This window comes from Pogoniulus pusillus, chromosome Z (genome assembly GCF_015220805.1).
Source record: "Pogoniulus pusillus isolate bPogPus1 chromosome Z, bPogPus1.pri, whole genome shotgun sequence".
NCBI classification, from domain to species: Eukaryota; Metazoa; Chordata; class Aves; order Piciformes; family Lybiidae; genus Pogoniulus; species Pogoniulus pusillus.
In genome coordinates this window covers 70141222-70153298 of record NC_087309.1, presented here as the reverse complement: position 1 = coordinate 70153298, position 12077 = coordinate 70141222, and the positions used below count along the sequence as shown (strand labels likewise).

General features: G+C 43.6%; 1 protein-coding gene across 1 annotated transcript; it reads right to left on the bottom strand.

Annotated features, from left to right (window-relative positions):
• Positions 1 to 8005: 8005 nt before the first annotated feature.
• On the bottom strand, positions 8006 to 10390 carry GCNT1 (glucosaminyl (N-acetyl) transferase 1). The gene has a single exon (XM_064176548.1). The coding sequence runs from the start codon at positions 10308 to 10310 to the stop codon at positions 9030 to 9032; it is 1281 nt and encodes a 426-aa protein (XP_064032618.1). The 5' UTR covers positions 10311 to 10390; the 3' UTR covers positions 8006 to 9029.
• Positions 10391 to 12077: the final 1687 nt, after the last annotated feature.

Below are 12077 nucleotides of genomic sequence, written 5' to 3'. Positions count from 1 at the left end.
GGTATCAATCAGCACCCTCAGATCCCTCTCTGTCTGGCTGCTCTCCAGCCACTGCGACCCCAGCCTGTATCTCTGCATGGGGTTGTTGTGGCCAAAGTGCAGCACCCTGCACTTGGAGCTATTGAATGCCATCCCATTGGACTCTGCCCATCTGTCCAGGCGGTCAAGGTCCCGCTGCAGAGCCCTTCTGCCCTCCAACCCAGCCACATCTGCCCCAGCTTAGTGTCATCTGCAAACTTGCTGATGACTGACTCCATGCCTTCATCCAGATCATCTATGAAGATGTTAAAGAGGATGGGGCCCAGCACTGACCCCTGAAGGACACCACTAGTGACTGGCCGCCAGCTGGATGTGGCACCATTCACCACCACTCTCTTTCTTACACTTAATGTAGCCAAATTGTAAATGTGATGTATTTAGTTCTTAAATTGTAATTCAAAGAGGAAAAAAGTATGTGCTTGCAAATTTTACTGTTCAAGAAAAAACTGGATGAGGCAGTTAGTTCCATGGTCTAGATGACTGGAAGGGACTGGGTGATAGGTTGGACTGGATGATCTTGGAGGTCTTTTCCAACCTGGTTGATTCTATGATTTCAGCTGCTGAAATAAACCTCATTTATTTGCCCTGTGAATCTGAATATGAAAATCAGAAAGATTTTTAGATTAAGCACAGACTGCACAACAGTAAGGTTTAGGTTGGACTTTACATTCTTCACCAGAAGGGTTGTTGAACACTGAAACAGGCTACCCAGGGAAATGGTGGAGTTACAATCCCTGCAGGTATTTAAAACATGTGTGGTGCTGAGGGACACAGTTTAGTGTCGACTTGGCAGCTCTGGGTTAACTGTTGGATGTGATAATCTTAAAGATCTTTTCCAACCAAAATAATTCTATGATTCTATAAAACTGGATGGGTAATCCACCAAAGGGCTCTCCTGCCCATATACACAGGTAAGGGAGACTTGCACTGTATTTTCAGTCAAGATAGCACTGGGACCTAGCAGATGGGAAGCTAGCAAAAGAGAAGACAGCCTTCAGGACCAACTTTTGCCATGAGTAGGATATATAACCCCATGCGAAAACACTTTTACTGAAACCAAACATCTACTTGTACTTTGGCAAGCTCTGTTGGTGTTTCTTCCAGATGTCACCCCTCTTTCTAGAATCATAGAATCAACCAGGTTGGAAGAGACCTCCAAGATCATCCAGTCCAACCTATTCCCCAGCCCTATCCAATCAACTAGACCATGGCACTAATTGCCTCATCAAGTCTTTTCTTGAACACCTACAGGGACGGTGCCTCCACCACCTCCCTGGGCAGCCCATTCCAATGGGAAATCACTCTCTCTGGCAAGAACTTACTCCTAACATCCAGTCCCACCACAACTTGAGACTGTGTCCCCTTGTTCTGTTGTTGGTTGCCTGGGAGAAGAGACCAACCCCCACCTGGCTACAACCTCCCTTCAGTTAGTTGTAGACAGCAATGAGGTCACCCCTGAGCCTCCTCTTCTCCAGGCTAAACAACCCCAGCTCCCTCAGCCTCTCCTCATAGGGTTTGTGTTCCAGGCCCTTCACCAGCTTTGTTGCCCTTCTCTGGACACGTTCCAGCACCTCAACATCTCTCTGGAATTGAGTTGTGCCAGGGGAGGTCTAGGATGGATGTTAGGAGGAAGTTCTTGCCAGAGAAAGTGATTGGCATTGGAATGGGCTGCCCAGGGAGGTGGTGGAGTCGCTCTCTCTGGAAGTGTTCAAGACTGGATGAGGCATTTAGTGCCATGATCTAGTTGATTGGACAGAGCTGGGGGATAGGTTGGACTGGATGATCTGGGAGGTCTCTTCCAACCTGGTTGATTCTATGATCTGACTAGTTCCTGTGAAAACAAAATGGAATTTCTCTGTGGCCCTTCTGGTTTTGGTCATTTGAAGAGAACAAAAGCTGTCCAGTGGTCAGTTGCTCTAGGGGCCAGGCGTGGAAGTAAGAGCATTATCTCAGTTTCTAAATATCCTGTTTGCTGAGTTTCCTGGCATGACATCAATTCAAATCACATTTGGTAGAGAAGAAGAGAGGGAGGGAAATGTGTGTGTGATCTTTGCATTTCACCTCTTAGCAGAAGCCCTTAATTAAGATGTGCATTAGTAGTGTGAGGTGGGTATTTATTTTTCCTGAACTCTTTTAAGTTTCATTGCTGTCTGATTGTTTTTAAGGATTTATGTACCTCACAGGCAACAGCTGTTCAGTGCTTAGCTCAGCGCCACGCTCGTGGCCACATGCGGAGAAACAGAATAAATGACTTTGGTCTTGCTGCCCCAGAGTTGGTTGATCTGGGTTTGCTGTGGGGTAAAGGCAGGTCCCCTCTACACTTTGGTCTCCCTTTAGCAGTAGGACATGAATGCATCAGGCTGTAAGGCATAGAAGTGTGTGATAAGTTACTTCTTAATGGCATCTCTTTGCTCTGCATGCCCAGCACAGACACGCCAGGCAGACAGCTAAAACAGCACTGCTTTATCCAGAATAAATTAACCCACTGGTTTCATTTGGGCTCACGAGTGATGCAGACAGGAAGGCACCTGGCCTGCCCAGCAGGAGTTGGTGTGTCATAAGCAAGAGGCTTGCTGATTTTTGCAGAAGGACCTGTATGCCTTAAACTTGAAAAGGCACGAAGAGTGACTGAGATTTATGGAAAGCTAAGGGTGACAGCATTTCAGTCATCGAGGAGTAGATTTTACAACACCATCCTAATAATCTAATGATTCAAAGGGGTAATTAAAAGTTTAACTGCCTGGCACAAGCAACATGCTTAATTAACTTCGGTCTGCTATTAAACAGGATTGTGAGCATTACCTATAGACAGGCGATGTGTATATATTTTATACTATAATCCCCTCACATAAACACCAGGAAATCTTCCTTTCCAGCACCATTAACTCAGTTCTCACAGATGGTGCCAAAATGTACTAAAGACTCACCCATAACTATCAATACTAAGCCACAACTCTCGCTTTTCCTATCACACACCAGCTGGTAAAAGCATTGTAAGCATTTCTGCTCCTCACCCTCCTACACAGCAAAGGCCAACTGGTTGAAAGCAGCAGTGGTAAGGGGCTGTCACATAGACAAACTGATTTCATTAAAGTTAGTGGTGGCTTTAGTAACTAGGCACTTTCTGCTAAAGGACTTCTGAAATGCTGCTTGTTAAAATGACTTGGAGGTCTCTTCCAACCTGGTTGATTCTATGATTCCAGTGTGACCTTCTCTAGGTGATCCTGCTCTGGCAGGGGGGCTGGACCAGATGATCTTTTGAGGTCTCTTCCAGTTCCTGACATTCTATGATTCTATGAGAGAATTAAGATAGTGTCAAGTTCCTGAAAAATAAAAATTTAAAAAAAAAAAAGTAAGATTGATATGATTTTATGGCACAAAGTAGAAGATCATTGTCTGTATATTACTGGATTTCCCAACGGGCCTGGCTTCCCAAATTCAAAGAGGAACTTATTTTTCAGTTAGGCCAGTAAGTGTCAGAAACACTTCAAGCATCCTGATTTGGAGGATTTTAACAGGTGCATCATAAATTTTAACAGGTGGCATCTGCTCAGGGCTCTCCCTGACACGTTTTTCTCAGCTGAATATTTTTCTAGATCACCTGGTTCTTTTCTACACAATGTAGTCCTTTGGAGGAAAACAGTTAGTTCGACCAAGGATTTAGTTGTGCTGTGAAGTTTTTCTTGTCAAGCTCTAGTATAGCTACAGAAGACAGATAAAGAAATACTGGCAGATCCTATAAGAATCCAACCATGTATGAGTCCAACAACAATGCTCAGCTTTAGAGCCAAAGAATTTAAATGAAGGCTCTGAGCAACATATTTTCTTGTCTGAAGATAAGGCAATATAAAGCAAGGCAAATAAAGGAGAGCATAATGAAAATACAAAAGATCTCTGTGAGGTTAGTGGCTGTCAGGGGGAAGAAACAGAGAGAAAAAAGTTGGGGAGGATGGGGGAAAGAGGAGGAAAGGGGAAGGAAGCAGGGGATAGGGGGGAAAGAGTTGGAAGAAGATTAGTAAAGGGAGTGGGGGGAAAGGGAGCAAAAAAGCTGGGTGGGACAGGACACTTGATTTGGAATAAAGAACATAACCTAAAGGGCATTTTGCTTTTTCATGTCTGCTGTCCAAGGCAACTGGAGTGCTCATTACCTATCGGAAGTTGTTTACTGTTAATTTACCACGCTGCAGTCTGGAGCATTAAAAGCGCAACAAGGAAGCTGCCCTAGTGCAAAGAAAAGACTTGAAAACTATGGAAACTGATCTTCTAGCTTACTGAATCTTAAACTCAGGATGAATGGTGCTGCTAATTGGAATTGGGAAGCCATTTTATGCAGCACATTTTGTCACACTGTAATTGACTGAAGAGGTACTCACTATATTAGCTCTTTCACATATTCTGTGACTTTAAAAAGTCCACCACTAAAATTTTCAAGAATAAAAGAAGCTATAGATGAAAATGGGGAAGTCTACAACAGAACTTAAATCATGTTTATTATTTTTAACGAGGGCCACAGCCATTCAGAGCTAGCAATAGCACTGAAACTGGAGAAAAAGGATTATGACTTCCTTAGCATAGTACAAGTATGTTGGAGCAGATGGCTTCTTTTTTCATTTTTACCTTCAAATGTATTCATGTTATAACCCAGGTCAATTTTTAACTCTTAGGCCCCTTGTAAACACCAAATAACAGTGATCTGGCTGGTGACCTTAATGATAACCACAATGTGTATCTTGAAGGTTTCCTGTCATTTTCTGTTCTGCTAGATAGGAAGCAGTGAGAGACAAGTATGTTTCCTGTCAAACCAAACCAAACGCAGGAAGAAGATGAAAGCAAAAGTATTAGGTTTTTAGGGTCAAACCTGCCTTTAAGCTTAAAAGCTTTCAGCCTGGTGACTCTTAGTCATACAGTGTGTGTAGTTACTACAGTTACTGTCAGTAAATCAAACAAATTCTTCTTATTAGGACCATTCAAAATGCTTATGTGCAAGTGGGCACTCAGCTAGAAGCAGTGCCTCCAATGCACTGTGCAAGTGGGCACTCAGCTAGAAGCAGTGCCTCCAACGCACCGTGCAAGTGGGCACTCAGCTAGAAGCAGTGCCTCCAACGCACTGTGCAAGCGGGCACTCAGCTAGAAGCAGTGCCTCCAACGCACCGTGCAAGTGGGCACTCAGCTAGAAGCAGTGCCTCCAACGCACCGTGCAAGTGGGCACTCAGCTAGAAGCAGTGCCTCCAACGCACCGTGCAAGTGGGCACTCAGCTAGAAGCAGTGCCTCCAACGCACCGTGCAAGTGGGCACTCAGCTAGAAGCAGTGCCTCCAACGCACCGTGCAAGTGGGCACTCAGCTAGAAGCAGTGCCTCCAACGCACCGTGCAAGTGGGCACTCAGCTAGAAGCAGTGCCTCCAATGCACCGTGCAAGTGGGCACTCAGCTAGAAGCAGTGCCTCCAACGCACCGTGCAAGTGGGCACTCAGCTAGAAGCAGTGCCTCCAATGCACTGTGCAAGTGGGCACTCAGCTAGAAGCAGTGCCTCCAACGCACCGTGCAAGCGGGCACTCAGCTAGAAGCAGTGCCTCCAATGCACTGTGCAAGCGGGCACTCAGCTAGAAGCAGTGCCTCCAACGCACTGTGCAAGTGGGCACTCAGCTAGAAGCAGTGCCTCCAACGCACCGTGCAAGTGGGCACTCAGCTAGAAGCAGTGCCTCCAACGCACCGTGCAAGCGGGCACTCAGCTAGAAGCAGTGCCTCCAATGCACTGTGCAAGCGGGCACTCAGCTAGAAGCAGTGCCTCCAACGCACTGTGCAAGTGGGCACTCAGCTAGAAGCAGTGCCTCCAACGCACCGTGCAAGCGGGCACTCAGCTAGAAGCAGTGCCTCCAACGCACTGTGCAAGTGGGCACTCAGCTAGAAGCAGTGCCTCCAATGCACTGAGCTCTTTTGGAAAATCCTGCTATGGAAAATGACAAGGTAGGGCATTTTGAATGTCATACAGGTTACCTCAACAACAGTTTCACTGGCTACTCATTCCTTCTGAGCACTGGTGAGCTAGACTGAGGAGCTGGACCAGCTTTAAATAGGAAGAAAAGACAAAAACGTTACTGAGTAGGCAGAATGCAAACCTATTTCCTTCCTATCTGGCAAAGGACAAGGTAGCAGTGCAAGGGCTGGTGCAAGCTGGCAAAATGCAGGAAGAACTGGAAAACGCAGGTACTTTCTGAGTGCCTGGGGCAGCATTACAGTTGAAGCCACCATCATGGCTTCAATTTTAACTGCTCTATCCAGCTTCCAAGTCCAGTTCTAGTGAAGTTTTCTGTGTTGCCTTTTTTCCTTAGAGGGAATCTAAAGGTGTTCAGAGAAACCAGCAGTTTTCTTGTGTTAGAGTACCACTATATTCAGAACGAATGGTCACAGGGTTGTATAATCACTATGGTTTCAACTTTTCTCTGGTCCAGAGTCCAGCATTTTTAGCACAGCTTCAAGATAAACTTGCTGCTGCAGTGTTAGTGAAGCACATTTCTTTAACATTCACTCAGCCTGGTGCTACACTTCTATCCCAGTCTTCTGATCACCTAGACAAGTTATGAAAAAACAACTGCTGATGTCATCAAGGGATATAATCTAGATGTTACACCAAGTTTTGTTGGCACCACTAAATTGCTTGACTGAAGGGTAACACTTGTTTTGCCCAAGATTCTTAGATTCAACACAACACTAATGTATGTTATTTCATGAAGAATGCGCAACAAACAGCAATCTTCTCCTATTTTTCCTTCTCTACAGAACACACAGTGAGTGTACACAAGTTCTCTCTTGACTCTCTCTGACTTTTGTAGCACGCAGTCAAGTACCATCTTCACTATCTCTCTGCAGAAGCCATGTCATTACACAGAGATACAGACAGGCGTTAATTGAGTTATTCGAATGCGTAAGTACAAAGCAGGCTGGAATAGGTAAAGGGGTTGGTGCTGCAGCTGTCTAGTAGATTTCAAACAACTGAATCAGCAGTTCACCCGGTGCAGAGTACTTCATTATCTTTCTGTCTCTTTGAACTAGCAGTTCTGGTCTCCTATCAGCTGTCCATGCTGCTGGTCTTCAGCTAAAAATCCTTTAAAAAACAACAACCCTCAAAACAAAAACAAAACCTAAACTCTCACCTTCTTTTCTACTGAAAATACAGCAGGACTTCCTGGAATTTCCCAGTACTGTATGGAATTACACCTTCTTGTAACCTGTGCAAAGGTGGTAGGGCTCAACTGCCAACAAAAGCATTCTTGTAGAAAAGCCAAAGGGTGGAGAAAACAGGGTATTTCCCACCACTGCCTCAGCTCACAGGCTTTCATTACCTACTTATGCATCATGTGAGAGCCTTTGAAGATTCCCTAAACAGCTTTCGAGTGGTTTTGAAGGTGAGGATTGGCAAGAATAGTCCCTATTACAGATTAAATCACTTGCTCCCTAGCTGTTTTCATGACCAACAGCAAACAGTTTGTTACGTTAATGTCTAAGTACTGGGACACACCTTATGAGAAAATTAATGACAAAATACCTTTGTAAGAAGCATAGGCTGCCATCACAGCAACAGTTCAATAAATACAGATTTAGTCTCTTTTTCCATTTAGTAGTGCCTGTAATGAATTCCACTGTCATCTGAGCAGCTAGATGAGACACTTGGCAGCAACTATGCATTACAAATCTATATTGATATGGAAAGAAATACTATCCTTCACCGTGCTTCTGTGCCACACTGCAGCAGCCAAACTAAGCAAGGACCTAACCCATAACAAAACTCATACAGATTTCCTCCTTTCCCTTGTCCCAGAAATATTTTTTTTTTAAAAAAAGGACATAAATGAGCTGCAGCAGTGGAATCTAAACAAGCACAGACATGTGAATGAATGAGCAAATGTGGAAAGGTAGGACTTGCCTTCAGCTGTGTGTGTCAGAAAAAAAACACTTCAGGTTTTCATCATTAGGCTTTTTTGGTGGTGCTTTTAGAAGGATTTTAATTGCAGAAGGGGGTAATACAATTTAAAAAACTAACTTCCCTTTTGCATGCTCAACATTAAAAGAATATGGAATGCAAGCTGAACTTTACAGAAAGAAGAAACCAGCATTTTCATCAGTGACATTTACACACTATTGCAGTTCTTTCAAGGTTTCTGAGAAACTTGAGCCATTTTGGATCAAAAAGCAAGATCCCTGATACAGCAAGAAGTGTGAAATTACAACTGTAATTCTAGTCAGGCACAAAACTGAAGTTTCCCTGAGAACATGTAATTACCAACTAGTGTATAAACTTTATGTCACATTATCAGGGGAGTTTAAGAATAAAAAAGCAAGATAAGGCTACAAAAAATTAAACTCAAGTCCCTGGTACTCCATGCTGATGATTAAATTTTCAGAAGGATTAAGAACATTACAGAACTACAGCAATCAGATTCAAGTTAAATTATGACAGCTGGTGTCGGCATATTCCCTTTCATATGGTTTTCAGATCAATTCTAATGTTGTTTTCCTGAGATCTTTCAGTACTTGGTACAAAGTACTCAGCAGCTTTAATTCCTTCCCCACTCCCAATCCCTCTTGATCTTTTCTTTCCAGTCAGCATAATCTACATGGAGGAAAAAATGAGGAGTAACCACGGACAACATGCATTTTCCAAGCCTTAAAACAAATAGCTTAGCCAAAGTAAGTTTGTCAATTGCACCTTTTAGTTAATAAATACTCCAAATAGTCAGCCTTTCAAAAATTGCTGTCTTCTGTTTTGCATCTGAAATTCCAGGCTTCAGTATGCAATGCAAAGTATCCCCATCTTCACTTGAGACATGTCTTCTCTCCCCCTTGTCTGTGGACAAGGCAGGGAGAGCGTTGTCACCAGCATACCAGTATGGTGAGAACCACTGTATCCATTGTCAGCCTCATCACCACCGGTGGTTTAAAGTACATATCTGTATGCTGTTTGTATATGTTTTGTAACAGGAGCATGCAGCAGGTCAGTTCTTTCGCAGGTACAAAGCTTTGTGCCGCAAATACTCTTCCAAACACTTCACTGCAAAAGGGTCAACATCAGTGTCAAACTTGTTAGCAAATAAGTGGTGGTTTCGTAGCATCCAGTTCAGGTCTCCTACCCCAAAAACACAGACAGAGCGAACATGAACTCCACTGCATGGTGGGTAGGGTGCACCTTTGGACATGTCACCTTCAAAATACTGCCACTTGACAAACCTGGCCAGTGCATTCATGTCAGAAACATCGTACTTGTTACTAGAAGGAACTGCACCTGGTACTTCGGGGATTCTCTGAAGTGTTGCCCACAGGTACTCATCAGGGCTATAGGTGTCTTTTGCCCACTCAATGAACTTAAGTATTTTGCTGTTTTCTAATATGTATTCTACAAATCTTCTGCCAACTACAAAATAGGCACTACCAGAAAAAATCGGAGTACTGAGAGGTGGCAGTTGTTTGTCTATGCCTGTATTCTTTATTTTACCATCAATAATCTCATGGTGTTTTTTCCACCTCACTTCTTTGTAAATAGGCATTTTTTCACTTTCCAGACTGTTTACACCTTTAAGGGCTTTTAATTTCTCTACGATTTCCTGGTTGGTCTTTATGGGAAAGTCCATGCCACAGAGGTTTATTAGGTATTTCCAGTTAGAACTTCTTCTGTAGAGATCTTTCATGCAGTTAATGTCTGCCTGCACCCTGCTCCATGAAGCATACACAACACTCTCTAACTGGCTGGAAATAAAGACATTATCAAAGCATGAGACTATTCCCTTTACAGCAGCAAAAAAAGATTCTGGAGACTTTTTGTCAACGTGAATGCAGTAAAAATTCTGAGGGGCGTAGATTGATCTTAGAAGTCTGTCAAGCATCTCGATTTTGTGATAAACCACTATTGAGTAAGCAATTGGAAATTCTGCTTCTTCATGGCTAAGAGGTTCCATAATGTATTTCCTAGTCTTGGTGAAGGAGGCACAGTCTGCTGTCATGTTAATATAATCATTTGTTGTCAGTCTGGGGCGCTTCTTAAACGACACCAACAATGCCTCAAGCTTTGCTTTTTGAATTTCTTCTATATCGCCCTCTATAATCTTGGTGCAGTTAACATTGCTAATAGGATCTTCTTCTGTCAGCTCTAGATGTCTCCGGTTTAAGAAGTCTTGTTTCTGGTTAACTTTCAAAACCGAGATGATTACTAAAATAAGAGTTAGACCCAAAACCAGCCTGAAGCATGAGTTGTGGCAAAAACGTAGTTTCCTCTTCAGCATTTCAAACACCAGGTAGCTTTGCAAGGCTGAAAAAATGGCCCTCCACTCTGCTCATAACAGCTTCAGCAATTTCAGAGGGGAAAAAAGAGCAACAGCAACAAAACAAAACAAAACAAAACAGCCAGTTTGTCTTTCTCAGTAATTTGGTGACTTTGTCAGGGAGACGACAGTAAAAATCCTAAAACAAAATTAAATATGATTGTAATTCAGAAACTGTAAGACTCCTTTAAAAAAAAACAAAACTGGTAAACAATTACATTTTTATTCAGCAACAGTAAGAAAGGTGAATAGTACAGTCAAATATGCTGCATTTTTTTTTCTAGAGCAGGATTGAGAGGGCAGATAGTTTATTGTTTCCAAACTACTAAGACTGCAAATCAAAGCTCAGTAAGGAGAGGGAGCTGATTTCAGCTGAATCTGACAAAATTAAATCCAGTAAGTCAGATACAGTACTAAGAAATACTCAGTGTTACTACATATTTCAGAATTTGACAAGAACGTTCTATAGTCTCTTCAGCATTAACAAAGACTTCATTACAACTTACCACTCACTTCCTGGACGCCAGTTGTGCTTTAGTTCCTTGTTGGAAATACAGCCCCTGAAGATTTTTATATGTGATACAGTCCCTTCAACATCGTGTAGATGAGCTTAGAAACACCATCAGGAAATAGCTGGTGAGGAGGAGAGAAAGCAATTAGTGTAGCTCCTCAACTTTCACACGTGTGAGAACAGCTGTGACCTAATTGGTAAAGTACCTTTTTAAGGTAAAAGTCAATACTTACTGCCCAAGTCTACATCTGATTAGTGTTAAGTCACTGCAAATGCACGAAGTATTGTGTTTCCATCGTTTAAACACACTTGCTTTTATGACTCAGCAGTTGCTTTTATGTGGAAATATGCTGCAAGGCTGAGCTGCAAAAAGATGTCTAATATGGCAATCTTATACTGCATCTTTATTTCACAGGCACTATGTATTGTTGGGGATTTTTTTTTCCCATTTTCTGCTTAAGCACCTTTTTTCTGTTTCAGTACTCTGTGAAAGGCATCATGGCATCATAGAATCATAGAATCAACCAGGTTGGAAGAGACTTCCAAGATCATCCAGGCCAACCTAGCACCCAGCCCTAGCCAGTCAACTAGACCATGGCACTAAGTGCCTCATCCAGTCTCTTCTTGAAGACCTCCAGGGACAGTGCCTCCACCACCTCCCTGGGCAGCCCATTCCAATGCCAATCACTCTCTCTGCCAACAACTTCCTCCTAACATCCAGCCTATACTTCCGCCAGCACAACTTGAGACTGTGTCCCTTTGTTCTGTTGCTGGTTGCCTGGGAGAAGAGGCCACTCCCCACATGACCACAACCTCCCTTCAGGTAGTGGTAGACAGCAATGAGGTCACCCCTGAGCCTCCTCTTCTCTATGTTAAACAACCCCAGCTCCCTCAGCCTCTCCTCATGGGGTTTGTGTTTCAGGCCCCTCACCAGCTTTGTTGCCCTGCTCTGGACACGTTCCAGCACCTCAACATCTCTCTGGAATTGAGTGGCCCAGAACTGGACACAGTACTCAAGGTGTGGCCTGACCAGTGCTGAGTACAGGGGCAGAAGAACCTCCCTTGTCCTACTGGCCACACTGTTCCTGATGCAGGCCAGGATGCCATTGGCTCTCTTGGCCACCTGGGCACACTGCTGGCTCATCTTCAGCCTACTGTCTATCAGTACCCCCAGGTCTCTTTCCTCCTGGCTGCTCTCCAGCCACTCAGTCCCCAGC